General features: G+C 46.2%; 1 protein-coding gene across 5 annotated transcripts; it reads left to right on the top strand.

The window, feature by feature from the left end:
- The first annotated feature begins 2,631 nt into the window (after window positions 1–2,631).
- On the top strand, window positions 2,632–18,606 carry bod1l1 (biorientation of chromosomes in cell division 1-like 1). 5 transcript variants are annotated; one of them, XM_048969878.1, is made up of 36 exons: window positions 2,632–2,858; window positions 3,184–3,308; window positions 3,742–3,932; window positions 4,126–4,674; window positions 7,462–7,611; window positions 7,846–8,006; window positions 8,137–8,233; window positions 8,420–8,546; window positions 8,681–8,747; window positions 9,002–10,970; window positions 11,051–11,124; window positions 11,210–11,333; window positions 11,417–11,481; window positions 11,934–11,997; window positions 12,214–12,324; window positions 12,488–12,534; window positions 12,942–12,999; window positions 13,083–13,129; window positions 13,308–13,383; window positions 13,472–13,530; window positions 13,618–13,690; window positions 13,805–13,863; window positions 14,554–14,632; window positions 14,711–14,760; window positions 14,939–15,023; window positions 15,152–15,207; window positions 15,405–15,462; window positions 15,659–15,720; window positions 15,810–15,882; window positions 16,182–16,234; window positions 16,367–16,445; window positions 16,539–16,600; window positions 16,663–16,780; window positions 16,969–17,113; window positions 17,293–17,367; window positions 17,768–18,606. In XM_048969878.1, the coding sequence occupies exons 1-36, from the start codon at window positions 2,742–2,744 to the stop codon at window positions 17,871–17,873; spliced, it is 5,511 nt and encodes a 1,836-aa protein (XP_048825835.1). In that variant the 5' UTR covers window positions 2,632–2,741; the 3' UTR covers window positions 17,874–18,606. The 5 variants fall into 5 exon arrangements, with proteins under 5 accessions (XP_048825835.1, XP_048825836.1, XP_048825834.1 ...); XM_048969879.1 differs by having other exon boundaries at window positions 11,414–11,481; window positions 12,945–12,999; XM_048969877.1 differs by having other exon boundaries at window positions 11,414–11,481; window positions 15,813–15,882.
- The last annotated feature ends 1,348 nt before the right edge of the window (window positions 18,607–19,954 follow it).

The raw sequence follows: 19,954 nt of genomic DNA, 5'->3' as shown, positions 1-19,954 counted from the left end.
TCCCCAAGTTGGGCGATCAAGGCTGCATCTTATATGGAACGAGTATCTTCTCCATCCATCCATTTTCCAAACCGCTTATCCTACTGGGTCGCGGGGGGTCCGGAGCCTATCCCGGAGGCAATGGGCACGAGGCAGGGAACAACCCCAGATGGGGGGCCAGCCCATCGCAGGGCACACTCACACACCATTCACGCACACATGCACACCTACGGGCAATTTAGCAAGTCCAATTAGCCTCACCATGTTTTTAGACATGTATCCCAGGCGCAGACTCGAACCCGGGTCCCAGAGGTGTGAGGCAACAGTGCTAACCACTGCACCACCATGCCGCCTCCTGTACTGTCTTATTTCTTATATTTACAAATCTGTGAAAGAAAAAAAGGAAAGATGATTGAGGCTATAGCAATCAGAGAGGAGGAAGCTCGTGTCTGGATGGGAGACCCTTCAGCTTTGAAACTCACAGCTCACATGGCTGTATCAGTTTAAAAAATGGGGGAAAGGTTAAGTTTGGGTTAAACGCTGTTCTGCTTACGGGTTGTGCCACATCACCCAGTTCATAAAAAGGTCTTTTAACGGATTCCAGTGACATGACAAAACTTCGACTCTCACTTTAGATGAGGCAATTTACATGTTTTTTTTGTGAAACACAGGGTAGAATAAAAAACACAAAAGGTAGAATTAGTACAATAATTTATCCAGCTATTTATTTAGCCAGAGGACACATGTAGTCATTCTCCCTGAAATGCAGCTTCTCTGCTATCCAGCAGGGGCAGGAATCAGATCCATAGCCCTGCAGCTGTGAGGCTACACATACCTGTCACATTCATACTGTAGATCTCCAAGCAGTGCCGCCCATTTCTACGACATTCTTTAAAAATGTCATTCCCCATTTCAGATACTCCACTCTACTTAACTCATCAAAAGGAACCACACAGACAGGAAGAGGACACCGTGAAACTCAGCGCGCAGTAGAGTTGCCTATTTATCGATCTTCCAAAACTAGGAATCCAATACAGGAACATCACCACCCCTTGCATACAAGACAGCATGATGTAGTAAACATGCTGCCAAGAGACAATAAGCAAATGTGGAGATTTTATAATGTCTGGCGGGACAAAGAGCAGGGAACTGCTCCTCAGACAGGGCATTTTCCATATTATTATGCTACATCATTGAAATAATGCTTCTATTGTCCTTGCATTATGTGATGATTGTTAAGCTAAATATGCTGTACTATATCACATAAAAAAACACTACTGTGACATACCTCTTGGGTAACTTTCTACTGCAGCATAACGAGCCAGTTAGGTCATTCATACAAGTCACACCTTCAGGTAAACTCAGGTAAAGTCATTTCCCTGTTGTCTGAAGGTTATAAATTTTGCTTCCCTTTTTATTGAAACTTATCAAAGGTGCAGGTCTAACAGTACACTTGTAACAAGGCCACTGGTAAAACCCCGGGATGATCAAGAACAATAGAAGACAGATAACATAGAGATGAGCATTTGTGTCACAGGGAGTTCCCTATTTATTTCCTGTCACATGGCTGTGACGAACTGAACAACTGTACTCTCCTCTACCCTGTATTTCAGGGCTGTTGAGAGTGGAATCTCTGAAAGACACATAAACAAAACAAGGTTTAAATTAATCATGCTACCTTATACATTTTACATATATAAGGTTAATTTAAATATGCAAAAATATTTTTACTAAAAAAAAAATTACATTTAAGTAGCCCCTTATTGCCGATATTCCATTACCACTATGTTCTCTCTTGGATGAATTCGCAGAAGATCCTCCATGTTGTCATTTAAAGTGTGCCGAGACTTCTGCTATAGGTGTCAATGTCTATGTATGGGCTGACGTCTAACAATTAACATGGTATCACGTTTCAGTTGCAGAATATGGGTTATCTGGCTAAATGTCGCCATCTGGTGGTCAGTTTTGATAAACAGTTTCAACCCCAAACTTTTTGTTTGATTAGCAGTCAGCTAGATTGCCGAGCAGACTCAGCATTGCTTTTATACTGTTCATTAACTGTAGTAAAATTATTAACATGAAATCGTATCTCATTATTTACATAGGTTGAACGCAAAAGAAAATGGATATAATCACATGATACATGAGGATATGAGGATTAATCAATATAAAAATCTAATAAAACTCTCTGTTTTGTGTGTACTTTGCATGTTCATCCGGTGTTGCGCGGGATTCCTCGTGTTCTTTGATTTCTGTATGATCGCCTATCTAAATCTTTGTGGCGCGAACAAAACTATCAAGGTCACTGTAGAAATAGAACACATTATTTTACAAGCTTATTTGAGGATGGTAAGATGTATACATGTAATATAAACTCAGATGCGAAAATGCCTTCCTTATGTACACCCTCTTTAAAAATCTGTATGTATTAATGTGTATGTGTTATCTAAATGTTACTGTTTGTTATAAGAAACATCATTGTTTGTTATAATAAACAAACAAAAAAAACATCATTTTTCTGTCATTCATTTTTTATTTTTAAACATGGAAAAACAGTTTCCACTCCCATCCAGTAGGTGGAGCGTCGTTACGGGCACAACGAAAGCTGTAAATGGGACACTTCCTGTAATTTAGTTAAACTTCCGGGTCATCGAGGTTAGAGAAGAATCAAAATATAGCTCGAGAAGGGGGGTGTGCCAATTGAATGATTCTCGTGTTTTTATATTATTTTCTTTTTTCAGTCTAGTCGTTTGGGATTTACAATGGCGGGTTTACCTCCTGGAGACCCACAGCTGGTCTCTATGATTGTGAATCATTTAAAAACCCAGGGCCTCTTTGACCAGTTCAGACGTGACTGCCTGGCGGACGTGGACACAAAGGTATGAATGAAACTTGTTATTAAAAAGCGGGGGGAAACGTAAATAATATTTATGAAAACATATCCGCCCTGCAAATGTAGTTGTTTATTAGACCGTTAACTGCGTCAGTGGTTATGGTTTATTATGGTTATTTGGTATGGTTATATTTATGATTATTCCCTGATATTGAAATGCATTCATTTTGACGTGTGGGTGTAGTGTATAGCTAGTGTATATTTGCTGATTATCTGGTTCGGAAAGTATTTGTGCGGATAAGTATTTGCCGATGGTTATGAACTGTTTGCTGTCTAGTTGCTATGGTTTAATCGACGCTATTTATTTTCAGCCTGCCTATCTGAATTTAAGGCAACGTGTGGATAACTTTGTATCCAACCACTTGTCCAATCACACTTGGAGCCCTCACCTGAACAAGAACCAGCTAAGGAACAACATCAGACAGCTGGTCCTACAGTGCGTATGCAAAAAAAAAAAAAAGTTATGCAAGAGCTACAAATGTGTTTTAGCATTAATCATGGTGTTACATCCATGTAACAGCAAAATTGTTGCTATTACTAAGAAAGAGGGTGCGTGATGTCATGGGCATTTATGAATATTTAGGAAGAAGGCATGTGATACCCCAAAACTGTCTGCCCCAACAGTTTATGGGATTTGGATAAGTCGTGACCCTCTCTGTGTCCCACTCATCTTTTTCCCTGTGTTCCTTTAAATTGATCTATAATGCCTTTTGTTTCTTTGAACTGATCTATACTACCCTGTCTGTCTCTTGCTTCAGTTTCTCTATGTTGTTGTCAGTTACTTCCTTCATTTTATGTAGATCAGTCAGGAATGATTTATACATTTGATCACCCCTCGTTGACCTGTTATTTCTTCCTTCAATTATAAGATCTGGAATGCTTGAACAAGGAGTCGACCGCATTGTGGCCCAAGTAGTGGATCCCAAAATCCACCACACCTTCAGACCCCAGGTGGAGAAGGTTGTCCGCGAGTTCCTCTCACCAGGGCAGGCTGCCGATGAGTCTCCAGTGTATTTGGCTCAGCCAGAAGAAAAGCAGGAGCACCACCTGATGGCTCTAGGTAGCAGGCCTCTCAGTTACAGGATGGTTTCTTTGGGTGGCTTGGCATTTTTGAGGCATGCGTGTAGCAGACAGAATGATAAATGTTAGCAAAATGGAATCTCTTTTGGTGAGATTATGTGACAGATTGGGTAATACTGCATGCAGACACCTGCACCCTCCTATGAAGTACATTAATTCCTTGTCATGTACAGGGCCATCTTCCACACCTGCTACGTCGACAGCCAGCGATGCCATGTCTATCTTAGATACCATCACCTCCCTAAACCAGGAGGCCAATGCTTGGACCTGTGGCGAAAGGCCAGCAGATAAGGCTGGCAGGCGGAGCGGCCTCCAGGGAGAGCAGCCCCTTGAGGAAGAGTTTGCGTTGGAGGCTGAGCCTGGAGAGTTGGACATGAGCCTGGTGGAAGAGGAGGAAGAGGGTCAGGGGGAGGAACAGAAAGTGGAGCTGGGGACTCCAAAAATGGAACCTGAAATCGGTGACACTCCTGAAGGGATCAAGGAGGAGTTTGTTGGTGAGGCAGAGCAACAGGCAGAGCAGCAGCAGCCTCCACCACCTCAGCAGGAGCAGCAGGAAGGGGAGGAATTCAAAGAGTCAGCAGAGGAAGCACCAGATGTCAAAGGAGAAGATGGGAAAGACAGGGCTGCCAAAACTCCCAAGGAGGAGGCTCCAGCCAGGGATGGAGAGGCCCCCAGTGAGAAGCAGCACATACGGCAGAAGGCCAGGGAGAGACTCAAAGAGGGTGCGTGATGACCTGAGCATTTGGCTCTGTATTAATATTCAGAGATAGGAGACATGCTGTCCTAAACTTTTGGCACTTTTTTAATACTCATAAAGAGGGGCACGAAGCCCTGGGTGTTTGGCTATTTATTAAGGCTCAGAAAGAGGGGGAGTGATGTCTTAACCATTTGGCTCTCTGTTAATACTCAGAAAGAGGGGGACTGATGTCCTAACCATTTGGCTCTCTGTTAATACTCAGAAAGAGGGGGACTGATGTCCTAACCATTTGGCTCTCTGTTAATACTCAGAAAGAGGTGGAGGCTATTTATTAATAGGGATAGGTGGATTCACATTTTTTAGTTCCAATCTGATTCCAATACACAACTGCTGATACCGATACAGATTCCAATACAAGAGCTCTTTTTACTTTCATATTTTAAGATAATAAATATCTATATAAATTTATATTTATACTCTATATATAAACATTTTTGAACCAGTAAATACAAATAAGAATATGTATGCCAAAAAATTAATTAACCTACTAGAAACATGCATAAAGTGCTGTTCCACCTTGTTTGTAGATCTTGTTTTAAGTGTTTTTGAGGAATTTCCAGGAAGTGGCAAATGCTTAAAATGCCCAGAGTTTTTCTCCCACTGGCAACAGTGTCACCTCCTTGCGATGGCAGCCCCTCGTGTATCACAAGCTCTAGTGACTGTGCAAAACAGCCCAGGCCAGTGACTCCCAAAGCATCTGCTGCATCACCAACATCTTTTTACCTTGTTTTACCACAATATCTCTTAAAAAAATATTATGGCTGCTGATCTGTCCCTTTCTTTGTCGCAACTTCTGCGCTTATTGCTTGTATCGTATGTGGCATGCTCCCCTAACCTAATTCATTAAGCATGAGGATACAGATTTATACAGATTATTAACTTTTGGGCATCACAACAAACATCTGTTTAGTAGTATGCCTAAAACTATTAATCTGCTTGTCAAACTGCAGGTGAAAGTAATGTCTGTATAGTCCTGAAAAACCGGCGTACGTTGTCTAAAGCCCTGAAAGGCACACAAGTTTGCTGTTGTCAAAATAAAATTAAATTAAATGGTGAAGTTGATTTTCTGGAGGAAAAATTATTTATATTGGCCAACAAATTGATAAAATAGTCGATAGATTAATCTAGAGAAAAATAGTCGTCAGCCCTCGGTCACAGTACAGTATACATTCGTATCCATGTGAGTCTTAGCAGCTTTATAATAATGAACTAAAAAACATGGTGATAAAGGTTAACCAGAAGAATATGACTTCAAGATGATATCATTTTGCTGTACATTTATTTTGTATATACAATAAAGAGCCGACATGTCCAGTCAGTCGGAACCAATCACAGTCGCTAGTTGACAACAACCTGTACTCAGAAGATGGTGCAAGTTGTCCTGGGTGTTGACTGCTTTATTAATATTGAGAAAGAGAGTGCGCAATTCCCCAAGCATTTGGAGCTTCATCAATACTCAGAAAGAGAGTGTGTGATTTCCTGAGTGTTTGGAGCTTAGTAATACTCTGAAAGAGGATGCACAACGCCCTGAGCGTTTAGCAGTTTATTAATACTCAAATAGAAGATGCGAGATGCCATCATTCAGTGCATTATTAGTTTTCAGAAGAAGGGTGCATGATGCTCTGAGCATTTGGTGCTCTATTAATACTCACAAAGAGGGGGCGTGATGCCCAAGAGCGTTCAGTGTTTTGTTAATACCCACAAAGAGGGGGCGTGATGCCCTGAGCATTCGGTGCTTTGTTAATACTCACAAAGAGGGGGCATGATTCCCAGAGTTTTTGGTGCTTTGTTAATACTTACAAAGAGGGGGCGTGATGCCCAGGGCATTCGGTGCTATATTAATACTCACAAAGAGGGGGCGTGATGCCCAGAGCATTCGGTGCTTTATTAATACTCAGAGTGTTTAGAATTTTATGTTGCCTTTTTTATATGTTGCGAGTGTCATTGATGCTGCCACATACATACAAATAGCTTGCATAACTGGCACAGCTTAATTGCTTTTTGTAGCGATCACTCTTTACTGTGTAACTTAGAGAAGGATTTGTCAAGCTTTCCAACCCAGGAGGAGATCATTTATCACACTGGCAGCTCAGGGGAGGGCAGCGTTGGTCCCCTTTGTCAAATTTCGTCTTTTGTAATTTTCGCTAACACATCAGTATGTTTTTGCAAATTTCACATCTGTACAGATAGAGCAGCCTGTTACGGACCGGCACGTTTCCCTTCCACAGTTTTGCAGCCTGCTCCTGGCCTGCAGTCCAGTGGTTGATAAGTACTGCAGTAAGCGCCTGTAACCCAGGAATTAAGTCAGTTCAGATCACGTACCAGAGCTACAGAATAGTGGCACTTACTGAAGACCTATATCGACACAGGTGCTTTAGAAAACCAAGTCAGTTTTGGGATTTACAAAAGAGCCAGCTATATCCATTAAAAGTGTGAATATAATCAAGACACTCTAATGTGTACAGCAGCATACACCTCTGTCGATCCATCATCCAACTGCTTATTCTAGCCAGAGTCTCAGGGGGTTTCTGAATCTGTCCAAGCCAGCACATGGCATGAGGCAGGGGTGCGCCCTGGGTCCATTCCGAGGGCACAGACACGCTCTTACATGCGTACAGTACACTGTGGGCAGTTTACACAAGTGAAGTTGTTTCTGTCATGTAAGAGTACAGGGTGCTGGACTTCTCTGGTTGCTGTCACGATGGTCTCTGTTGGTCGTCTCATGTGTGATGCGTGTTCCTGTCCATTCCAGAGTACTCCTTGGAGGACTCAGACCTTGAAGGTCTCAGTGACATCACGGTGAGCTCAGTTCACACCAGCGACCTGTCATCCTTTGAAGAGGAGAGCGAAGAGGAGCCACCAGTGTCTGACAGCACAGAAGAGGGGGAGATCATCTCAGAAGGTGCGCATGGTCTTCTCCTGCCACTGACAGGTCTGCCAAAATGGGCACTTTACATCAGAAGTATACACTAGCATTTCATGAGAACGTGTCACTCTTCAGAAGACTTTAGTATTTCAAAAATATATCTCAAGAATTATTTGACAAAGGGCTACACTAAGGTTTCAGCTGCTGTTTATATTTATTGTGGGGTTGGTTTGTGAGTTGTGTTTGAAATCTCCACCTCTGCACGTGAAGATGAGAAGGAGGTTGAGAAGAAGGTAGCCATGGAAACGGAGACCAAAGAGCGCAAGCCCCGGGCCGGTCGACAGGCCTACGTCCACAAGCCCTTCCTCTACTCCCGTTACTATAGCGACTCAGACGATGAGGTCACCGTGGAGCAGAGGCGTCGCGATGCGGTGAGTGGGCCATTTGGTGCCTGGCTGTCCCAGTGACCCATGGCAATGCCCAGTCACCCGTCGACTGCTATCTCCTCTCATCATGGTGCTTGAGGTTAATGACAGTGTGTGCTCTCACCTTCACCCCCAGGCCAAGGACAAAGAAGAGAGGCTGCTGAAGAGGCAGCAGAACCGGGAAAGGATGGAGGAGAAGCGACGGCAGAAAATGTCCCAGCAGGAGAACCACGGTACTGCTGGCTTACAGACCCACTGTCACTTATACTACAGCTGTGTATTAGGCCAGTTTCTCTTTCTTTACTGTATTAAACTTAAGAATTCAGCAAGGGGTCAAATACTTATTTCCCTCACTGTACATACCGATGAAGTGCTTCTGTCCTGAAAAGCATGTCCCTCTCCCACCCTGTCCTCCACAGAAGAGAAGATGGAGATGTCCCCTCCAAGCCTGGAGGTCCCAGGCACATCTGGAAAGGAGGCACGCAAGGAGAAGAAGGTCCTGGAGAAGAAGGTAGCCATCAGCAGGAAGAGAAGAAAGCATTCAAGGTGAGTGTGTGTCTGCATGTACGTGCATGTGAGAGTGTGAATGTGAGTGTGCTGCGAAATGGAGAGCCTATGAGGCTCTGCGCGTCTGTGACCCAGTGCTCCCTACATCAGTGAGGTCATTTGTCAATTGGCAGGAAGGAGGATGAGGTTGGCAACAAGAAGAAAGGAGATGCAGAGGAAGAGCTTCTGAAGAAGCCTGATGCAAGTAGCACATTTCTTTATGTAGATATGCTGGTTGGCTTAATGAGTTTGGGCATAACGATGTAATCGTTACAAGTAAATGGACTGCTTTTTAAGTAACATTGCCACTGTTCTTATCAGTAGTGGATTATTTTTAAGCTTTAAGATTATACTGTAACTTTTTTTTAATGGCAGTAATTTTTAAATGAGTGCTCTTCAAGCATACCTAGCGGTGACTTTTGCATATTGCTTCATGGATGTTTGTGTTGACACAGGAAATGAAGGGATCCTTCTTAAAGGGTCAGCAGCCCAGGTCCATCAGGAAAATTTCTGAATCGGCTGCATCAGATGAGGGATGGAGGAGAAAGAGCAGTGGGGAAAGCCCATCTGAGGCCCGAGATCCCAGGAAGCTGCTCGATAGGAGCAAGACCCATTCATTCATTCTGGACTTGGAACAGGCGTCCGAAGAGCTGCTTCGACAGAGAGCAGTCGGGAAGTTTGACAGGCACCCCCGCAGAGAACAAGGGGACATGCCCAAACATGCTCGAGAAAAGGACAGAGCTGAGAAGGAGCGCAGTCTTTCTGATGAGCGCAGCAAACACAAGCCAAAAGCTGAGAAGGCTGCAGTATTTGGTCGCAGCAGTAACGATGCGCATATGGAGGAAAGCTCTCAGAAGGATGGAGCTTCTGTGAATAAGGCAAATCCGGACGAGAAGGCAGAGAAGAAGAGCAAAGCCAGAGGGGATCGACGGACTTCCTTATCAGGCCGCGAGTCCAGGGTATCTGTCTCAGAGGCAGGGGCCCTGGAAGAAGGCTCTCAAAAGGATGTCCCTAAGAAGGCAAAGGTGTCATCCTCAGCAGATGCCTTGAAGATCGAAAAGACCAAAGTGGAAAAGGTTCCTCTGATAAAAAGTGATACCAAACTTCCATTCTGCCTGGACTCAACAGGATCTTCTGAGGACAAGTTAGACATCGAGCCTGGATCTGAGAGTGGGAAGAAGAAGGATAAACATGCCAGAGAGGTTGCAAAGAGATCCAAAAGCCTCACCGAAGACAAGAATGTGGAGAAGAGCCGGCCTAAATCAGAGACTAAGGACATGAGGTCTAGTGAGAGAGATGCTGACCGCAAACCAAAAATGGATCAAGCTTCCCTTGAACACCTAAAGCCTGAGAAACCTGACACAGACCTTGACCACAAGACTAGGGATGCAGAGTCTGGGTCAAAGGTCAAATCCACCTCTACAGAGAAGTCTAGATCCAAATCCAAGGAGGAACCCAAAACCCAACCAGTGCCTAAAGCAGAGAAGAAAGCTCTGAGTTCAGAGAGCAAGAGCAAAAGTGCCAAAATCAGCAGCAGGTCGGACTCATCCAAGGAGAAGAAGAAGGATGGGGGTTTGAAGGAGGACAGCAAAGCTTCTACTGAGACCTTACACGAGAAAAAAGAGAGTAGGGACTCCAAAAATACTGCTGAGAAGCTGGGTAATGATGCAGCAAAAACAGAAGAGGCCCAGTGTGAGAAGAAAAAGGAGTCTTCAGTTGGTGTCTCAGTCTCCCCTTCTGTGCCAGAGACTCCACCACCAAACAAGCTCCAAACTCAAGAAGACAACATGGATTGTGAGGTTGTGGGTTCTGCTGCCACCACAAGTACAGTAGATGACACTTTTGATGCTCTGAGTGACATCACTCCTGAACTTGAGGATGACGACACTGCAATGCAAATTGACGATGACCTGACCCTTCAGCCGGCATCCGCAGAAGTGAATCGCCCACCAAGTCCCACAGAAGAGCCATCAGCAGACACTCCGCTCATCCACAGTACAGATAAGGACTTTGGAGTAGACCAACAAGAACAAGTATGTAACGTTCCTCAAGAAGTGGGGAGCATGGAATTGGCATCTTGTGCCTCCTCTTCCACCATCAGCCCCGAGATGGGACAGCTGCTCCCAGGCATCTCCCTGCAAGAGGCAGACTTGAAGATGCAAGAAGCAGCCTTGACCCTTCTCTCCATGGATCCTGACATGTCGGTGTGTCACAGCCTGACTGCAGTTCACCCACACTTACCTTTGACTATCACCTCATCTGAGCCAGAGCAGCCTGAAGCGGCTTGTCCTCCAGAAGTTAGTGGGAATTTTAGCCACGAGGCTACTGATGGCATCACAATAGCCGTCGAAACTGTGGAAATGTCACCTCCAAAGACCTCGCAAGAGACTGACTTCTCTGAGACCGTCCAGCCAGTTCTTGAAGGTATCTTCACTCTGTCCCCTCTCATCCTGTACTGTTTGCATTGTGGTGATAGCAGTCTCAGAGTAATGGTGTGTTTGCAGGTGTAGGCTCTAAAACACCAGGTGACCAGCTGGTTGGTGATTTGGGGGATGACAACTGCTCTGAAAAGTTGGAGGTAAACTCTACTAGTTTGTCCATCCAGTCTTTCTGGAAAGAAGTTTACTGATTCTTACATCTTCCACGTGCCCGTGTTTTGAAAGGAGGATGAGGCTGTTGGTGAAGAACTGGAAAATCCAGACAAGAGTGACAATACTCCAGAAACCAAAACGGAGGAGCAGCCTGATCCTGTCGTGAACGCCGCGTCGCCCGAGCCACTACACCTAGGTGAGAGCTGTAATTGGTTGCACTGTCCTCCCAGCTATAGGCAAGATGTCTTACTAATGTGTCTTCATCCCCTTTTCCAGAAGACGTGCCTGCAAGTCGCAGTCCTGAGCCTGCTGTACCCACAGAGGTCTCCAAAACTGGATGCCATGTGAGTTTTCCGTGTGATTGCCCATGGCTTTGACTTTGCCCATCATATCGACTTGCACACTGCTTAGGTAGAAGTACTGTTTGTCTCCTGATACATCTTTCTGAAATCAAGGGCATGTAGTCACTTGGTGGTTCGTGTTGGCTTTTACATCCAAGCTGGTAGTAAGTTTCTTTTCGGTTAAAATAAGCCATGGAAAGAATTATCTCAAGTCTAAGCAGGCAGTGCCAATGCTTTATGGCAGGGGTGGGCAATGTTATCTGCAAAGGGCCGGTGTGTATGCGAGTTTTTGGGATAACCTTTAGGTCAGCTGTTCACACCCAGGTGTGAGGACTCTTCAGCCAATCTGTCCTCTAGTTAGTAATCTAATTAGGGAGTCGCAGGGAAAACCTGCACACACAGCGACCCTTTCTGGGTAAGATTAGCCACCCCCTGCTCTATGGCTTCCTGTGTAGGATGTCGAGCTGGAAGTAGCAGGACATAAAAAGGAAGAGGATGTGATCGTACCACCAGAAACAGGTAAGAAGCTGTCACTCTGTGGTGCCTTTCGGCTTATTAATGGCAGTATGAAAGTTTCGGAACTCTACCTTTTTTCGAAAATGTCATCAGCTGCTCTGTCCAGTCTGGGATTCAAACACATGACCTGTTTGAAGCCTTTGTCCCAAATAGCAGATGTCCCCATGACTTTCTGTTTTTGGGGTCAGTCGCGACCTGTCGACCTTTTTCTATGTGTAGGTGATGCCTGCGTTCCCACAGAGGAGGTCAGAGTGAATGCTGAGGCAGTAGAGGCCTATACTTCAGAAAAGTCTCTTACTAGGGAGGGTGAGAACATGCAGAGCTCAGTAGGTAAGCTCCGTCCACCAAAGCACAATCCCGCTGGTTATGTAAATACGTGGTGAGCGGTTATTTGCTGCCTCAAATTGAAGCAGCTAAATAATTGCAAAATGAGATGTAAAATCCTAGGGGGCATCTAGCTGCACTGAAGCCTTGTGATCCCCTCTCTGTGCAGGCGGGGAGCAGCCGGGACCATCAGGCCCTGCAGGGAGAGCCGAGGAGGTAGGGCTCCAGCTCCATGACCGGCGGCCAGCCGGCCGTGTCTCGATGTGTAGCCAGTGCTGTAATGGGCTCGTTAGTCTCAGACTGCCTGTCTCTCAGTGCCTCTTTGAGGGCAATGAGTGGCTGAGCGGCCAAAGCCTCTGTGCTTGTGATCAAAAGATCGCCGGTTCAAGCCTGGTGTCAGCAGAACAGTCACATGTCCATGGGCCCGTGAGGAAGGCCCTTAACCCCCAGCTCTATGGGTGGCACTTGCAGGTGGCTGCCCTTCACTGCCAAGCTTGCTCTCACCTGTATATGTCTCTGCATGTCTCGGAAGGCAGGATGGGGTAGGCGAAAAGAGAAATTCCCCACAGAGATCAATAAAGTATTATCATTCTAGAGCATTGCTTTTGTTCCCTGTCTTACAGCAGCCTGGAGATGCTGAACGTGATGGAGAGCCATCCAGTGCAGCTGCTGAGGATACCAGTGAGCTCTGTGTGGCGTGCTTTGCTTAACTAATGTTCCCAGTGAAAATGCTCACGTTTTGCTAATTTACTGTATGTCTGTAGGTACAGGAAGGGACGCATCAGACCATGACTGCAAGGAACCACAAATTGTAAGTCTAATTGTGCAGCACTATAGCCGTTTAATGGTGGTGATTACAGTAATTTGTTTTAAATATTTTTTTTTCTTTCATTTTACTAGTATATAATTTGTATTTGAGCAGAAAGAAACCTGGTTAAACCAGGCAGAAATATAGATGTTAAGCTGGGATAAATGTCTCCTGTCCGAAGGAGGATCAGGCGGAGAAGCAGCAAGAGGTTAAGGAGGCTCGTCGAGGCCGGCCGCCCAGGCTCGTTAAACAAGCCAGTGAGTGACACCTGCCGTCTGCGCTGCCGTCTGCGCTGCCGTCTGCGTGACGCTGTGCAGACAGCCTGAGCTGGCTCCTCTGTTACAGGTAGCGCTTCAAAGTCAGATGGGCTAGAGGAGGAGACGGGAGCAGATCCAGTGGAGCAGGTAACCCCGGTGTGCTGGCCGCACTGGCACCGTATCGGCTACGCTGTCAGGGCACTGATGAAAAGGCCTGTTTGCTGGGCTGTGTAGGAGGACCGAGCAGAGGGCAGGATGACGCGCAAGGGGAGGCCGGGCCAGAAGCTCACTGCTGCCAGGGATGCCAGTAAGCTGCCCTGTTTCTGCACCCGAATGCGGGAAATGCCATTCTGCTGTTTTGTTCTTGTATATAGGACATATATAGTTACTGATGAAATGTGATGCTGTCTGTTTTCTGCAGGTAAGATTTCACCAGGGGAGGGTGAGCTTAAAGAGACCGGAACAGAAACCCAAGAAGAGGTCAGTGCTTGTGTTTGGATCGTTGCCCCACCCCCCAGCACCTTCTAAACTAAGCAAATTCTAAGTCTGCTAGGTCTAGATAGCGTACATATAAAACTGTATCAAACAGCAGGCAATGTAAGCTGAACTGGCATCAGATTTTTTGCGTTCCCATCGCAGGAACTCTCCTTAGAAGTGGTTCCAGAACCTTTTTTTAGTCCCTTTTACTGGGAGGAGCTTATACCAAATAGTTTTGCCCCATATTTTTAAAACGCTTGAGCAATCTCCCCAATAACTAATAAATAACTAACAAAGCAATTTCTTCATTGTCTTGGGGTGGCGGTGTACTTTCGACTTATGTGTGAAGTTTAACCTATTAGCTTTTTGCATCTCCCAAGCTTATTTAGCATAAAGTTCACAGTTTCTGTTGTGTGGTGGGAAAGTGACAAAAAATTGACCTGGAGCTAGATGGCTCAAGACACTAGGACCTAGTCGACTAACCTTCGGTGTGAGAACGCCTATAGATGCTCGGCATCATGGAAGCTTAGGGTTCGAGCTGTGGCCTCAGACTTCCAGGGCTGGCTGTGTGTGACTGACCGCATGTCAGCATGTGCTGTGCTGTGCTGTGCTGTGCTATGCTGTGTTTCCCGGGCTCCCCACTGCACCATACTGGATAAGCAGTTGACATTATGTATGTTTACTCTTAAACAGGAAGAGGAAGCAGACGATGTGAAGGAAACTCGCCCCCGCAGGGGCAGACCGCCCCTGAGCACCCCCCGGGGAGATGCCGGTAGGTCTACCCCCTCTAAGCCAAGGGCTTTTGGGAAGGACCTCTGTGACCCCCTGACTCTGTACCCCCCCCCCACAGGAAAGTCACAAAAGGCAGAAGGTGCAGTGCCAGGCCCCAAACCCGAAAGCGTGAGTGGAAGCCCCTCCCATCTCTTGTGATGTCAAGAGCGTACATGCCAGCTCTTGGGAAGGCGTTGATCACTATTTTAATTAATGGTTTATAGCTTGCGTGATTAATGCACAGATCTCTTATCTGCTCTCAGCCTGCATGCTTGACTAAATTGAATAAATTGAGCATCTGCTCTAGGATAATGAAAGCGAGAAATCTTCAGGGTCCAAGGTGCCACGTCGCAGAAGGTCTTCAAAGACAGCGCCCCCTCTGGAGGAGATGCGTAAGTCCTTCATCCACAGATCATTAGATAACTAACAGATGTAAACAGATGTGTGTGGGTCAAGGTCATGTGACTCTGACAGCGGGAAACCGGCTCTTCCAACACATATCTGATGTGTCCTTTACTAGGATCATCATCTCAGGAGCCCGAGGAGGATGAGGAGGAAGGAGAGGCTGTGGAAGGGGTCCGTCTCTCTCATTGTTACCTAGAGATGAAATTTCTGCACATTTATGAAATGCATCAGTCTCTAATGTGAACATCCCATAACAAGCAGTCATTTAAAAAAAATGACGTTGACGTGCGTGTGAATGCATAATCAGCACACGGGTCTGTTTAGGTTTGCAACTCAGTCAGCCTGTGTTCTTGTGTCCCATCATGAAGGAAGTGGAGACAGCAGGAACACCGGGGCGGAGAGGACGGCATCCTGGATCCAGTAAAAGTGAGTGTCCTCGGAACTCGTGACTGGAAACTCGTACATGTAGTGCGTCCTGCACAAACGGGGCACAAACAGCCACCTGTGCACGCAGGAGAGGAGCTGCTCTGCAGAGTCAGGGCATCAGATGAGGGCTCGCCTGAGTTTCCCTTCACAGGGGGACTCGCAGTGTGTGCTGTAAGACTGGCTTCTTCTCAAACAGGCACCCTGCAGAGGAGGAGTGATGCTGAGGGGCTCGGTGACACAGAGGGCAAAGCAGGGGAGGTGAGACGCCGAGCTGTCAGTGAGAGTCTCTGGGCTGGTGTCCCAGAAACAGCTCCCCGCTTTAAAGCACTTTCTCCTCTCTGTCTCAGAAGGAGGTGGAGGAAAAGAGTGGCGGGAAGAGGGGCGGCCGTCGCGGACGAGTGGGCCGGCCTCCAGGCACAGGTGGGAGGGACTTCCATTTCCCTTTCCCATAGGGTTGTGTGCTAATATCTCATGGCCAACAGCTTGATTATATCACCAGTGGGGCTGTTGGGTGAAACCCTGAACCCCAGCTGCTCCAGATTCTGGCTGACCTTGCTTTCTAATCCTCTATTTGGGCAAAAGCATCTGCCAAATAAATGTATTCATGTGTTTCCCAGGGTGGTGTGCAGCTGGTTAGGGATCTGTCTCCATACCCATAAGGTTGTGGGCTCAAATCCCATGTAAATGTTCATGTGTTTCCCATAATGTTCTCCTCTCAGGCAGGGCAGCTTTAAAGAGGAAGAGATCTGAGGAGGTCCCAGAGTCTGGAGAGGTGAGTGTTTCACGCTGTCCTCTTCCACACCTAGGTAGATGCACGTCTTTATTATTACTGTGTGGTGTTGGTGTTCTGATTGTATTGGAGCTCTTTTGCGGGCTTTGTGTTTGACTCTGCCTGCTGCTGAAGGATTCTCAAGCTGAAGAAGCAGAAGACAAGAGTGACGGTGCGATGAGGCCAAGAGAGAGACTCCCGCGAGACACCAGCGGTAAGACCATTCGCCGGGGTGACGCATCGCTGCCCCTCATACCCATTAGAGAGTTGAGCTATTTCCCTAATGTGTGTCTCTGAATTCGTCCAGCGAGCCAGTCTGATGACCAGGAGGATGAGAAGGAGGCTGGCGCTGACAGCAAAGCCCAAAACGTAAGCCTCCTGCGAGGGAACGAGTGAGCTGGGTGAGGACAGAGATGGGAAGTCACCTTTAGCTTTACCATGACTCCCTGCAGGATGAGGAGCGGGAAGCCCCCCCAGAGAAGAAGCCGGCTCGTAGGGGACGACCCCCCAAGGCTGCTGCAGCCATCAGCACAGTGACTGAGGACACAGGTAGAGAACGCAGCCAGCAGGCACATGCACCCTTGTGAGAGGAGGCCCCTTCAGCTGTGCCCTGAGTGGGGTCTTTGGGGAGGCCTTTACCCAGGGGCATACTTCTGCAGTCCCCGCTTTCCTTTCCGAAGGGGGGTGGGGCTTATGTGGTAAGCAAGGAGCCCGACGTGCCAACTCTTACCACGCAGAAAAGACCATGTCTGAGAGGAAGGACAAGAGAGCGGCCGATTGGGTGGGAGAGATGCAGGTGGACGAGGAGGTGGAGGATGAGGAGGACGAAGAGACTCAGACGCGAGCCACAACGCGGTCAGCGACCCGTCTGGAGGCCCAGAGGTAAGAGCACACTTGGGGGTGCCTGTAGCCTGGGGGTGCCTGGGGACGCTCTCAGTCTGCATCTTGGGCACCCAGCAGGAATGCTATCCACAGGCCAAAGGCTCAGCAGAGCTGCTCTTGGTGCCCATATATACGGCCTCCAGCTTACAAGAGAAATCCCCCCCCCCCTTACCCCCCAGGAACAAGCCACCTAAACCATCCACCCGCGCCTTGAGTAAACTCAGTGGGAAGGAGGACACCCCCCCAGCCACGCGGTATGGAGATGTGTGTGTCTGCATGCTGCACATGTGTGTCTGTCTCTCTCTGTGTTTCTCTTTGTCTGTGTGTCTGTTTCTGTGTCTCTCTCTCTGTGTGTCTGCCTGTGTCTGTGACTGTCTGCGTGTCTGTCTCTGCGTGTCTGTCTCTGCGTCTCTGCGTGTCTGCGTATCTGTGTTTGTGTGTCGGTCTGCGTGTCTGTTTCTGTGTGTCGGTCTGCGTGTCTGTTTCTGCGTGTTTCTCTGCGTGTCTTTGTGTGACTGTCGGCGTGTCTGTCTGTGTATCTCTGCGTGTCTGTCTGCGTATCTGTGTCTGTCTGATTGTCTGTATGTGTAGTATTTACCTTTTCACTTCATATTTTCTCCATGTGACCAACAAACTACTGCGTCTCCTTTACAGGGCAGGTAGGGGCCAAGGACGCAAACGTGAGGCCAGCCCCCCTGCAGTTCGCACCCGAGGGGGGCAGAAGTCAGAGGAGCCTCCCACCAAGAGAACAAAGCGATGAACTTCAGTGGCGCCAGTGACTTCCCTCGTAAACCAGAACCGTGCTGCCTAGTTACAGATTTAGGTCTATGCTACTCGTTTTATTTTTAAAGTTCACTGGCTGTTTTATCTGTACATATTCAGCATATTTTCACCGTCCTGCTTCCAGAGTGAGTTCTTCTCTGGGTTTAGGTTAACCTAACGGTAGTTCTGTGTGTTGTGCTAGTTAATCCCAGGATCTGTACACTCTGCTGGTAGTTACCTGAGAAGGGGGAAGAGTCATTACCGTTATTAACAGTGTCATCCGCTAAGTATGATGCATTTCACGTCTGAGTATTTTTATTTTGAAGGGGTCTGCATCCATGATACTGCCCATGTTTGTTTATAATCCTGTCAAAAAGGCTCAGATTCTTCATGCCAGTTAGATTGGTGACATGCAGATCTGGACCGTTATTATTTTATTACTATTATTGAGTTTGTCAGTTGCAGTTTTAAGTTACATATTTGCATTACTCGTTTATGAGGGTGTCGACTTCCACCTCTTTAGATAATGTTAAGGTTTATTCTTTATGTATGACGTTCGTCACATTTTTATCATGTATCAAATATCATTTAAGCAGATGTTTTCATATTCATTCTGTGAATGTAAAGAAAAACATAGTCCATTTTCTCTGTTTGTTGCTTGTCCTGAACTTGCTATTTTTATTTCGTATAGAAAGTCACAAAACACGTGTTAAACCTGCACTTTGCAGTGATTGTTGTCTGGCGTTGATTTAGGTCAGGTTTCCTGCAGCGATGTACTCGTTGTTTTAGCGATGATGCGAGCGCAGTTTTAGCTCTTTAAAAGCCATTTGAGCCGCGCTGCTTTTTATGTGTTCCTCTTAAGTAGCCAGCCCCAGCTTCGCGATTTTCTACCTGCTGGCATTCAGCTAATACCAAGGAAAAATATTTTAATATAATTAGGGAAAATAAGCGCCATTTATTTGTGAACCATGGGCATAAATCATTTGTAGAGAACTGTGAATATGTACTGGGTGCAATTTTAAGTGTGTGTTATTTAAAACTGTCATCAAACCGATAGACCGCCTCAGACCTGTGAACAGCCAAGTATAATTATAGTCTTCGGTGAAACCTCGCGGCATATATAATGTCCACACCAGGTCTCTGTATGGCCGTCTCAGGCATTTTTAACAACGCAGTTCGTTAAAAGTTTAGCTGCTGCTTTTTGGAGGAATCGGTGGAATTTAAGTTGAGGTGAATAAACATTTTAATGCATAACGAAAGAGGACGAAAAGCGAAGCACTATGATTGAAATAAACTTATTTTTTGCATATGAAATGCCAATAACCGCTGTATTTAAGTGATCGTTTGCGCGCAACGAGCAAATAAGCGGAAAGGGCGAAACCGGGATTTTTCCAGTACTCTGGAGAACTAAATGCGATTCATCTAGGTGTTCTCCACAGCTATTTCCTGGTGTGAAAATCCAGTGCTAAATATTAGTCTAACACCTTTTTAAAGTTCTTGGATGCTTTTCTCGTCGCCACCTGAACTGGCAGGCGAACAATGCTCCGTTCAGTTACCGCCAGCCGCTTGTGTGCTTCTGTTAAGACATTACATCCTCCAGCGTTAACAATCCCAAATCGTTTAAGTTCATACTGGACCAATTATTTTGTTTTTTTTTTTGTTTTTTTGGTATTTTATGTCTTGAAGAATGAGCAGAGCAGTAATGGTAACGCCACACCAGAAGCGTTTCCCGAGTCTCTCGTTGGGCGCCGTTATAAATTGGGCGCTATTTATAGGCAGATCTAAGACGGCGGAGCCGCCTTAAGGGTCCCGCTTCTGAAACACGAAAATGATGCCGCTGTTTTTCAATGACTGGTTTATTAACCGGTTTTTGCTGGCGTCTTCATACAAGCAACTTGAAAAGCATAATCATAAAAAAGCAACAAAAAAAGATACATCAAAAGCAACTACATGTAGAAACCTAAGCAAGTCGGGAAAGGGATGCACTTATAAAGGACAATAACAACAGGCATTATTATTATTACTATTATTATCATCAACGTCATCCTTTAAATTCTACTCTATTCACCCATGAAGCCG

Source organism: Brienomyrus brachyistius, chromosome 12, assembly GCF_023856365.1.
Source record: "Brienomyrus brachyistius isolate T26 chromosome 12, BBRACH_0.4, whole genome shotgun sequence".
NCBI lineage: Eukaryota > Metazoa > Chordata > Actinopteri > Osteoglossiformes > Mormyridae > Brienomyrus > Brienomyrus brachyistius.
The sequence above is the reverse complement of the archived record's forward strand: the minus strand, read 5'-3'. Positions and strand labels throughout refer to the sequence as shown.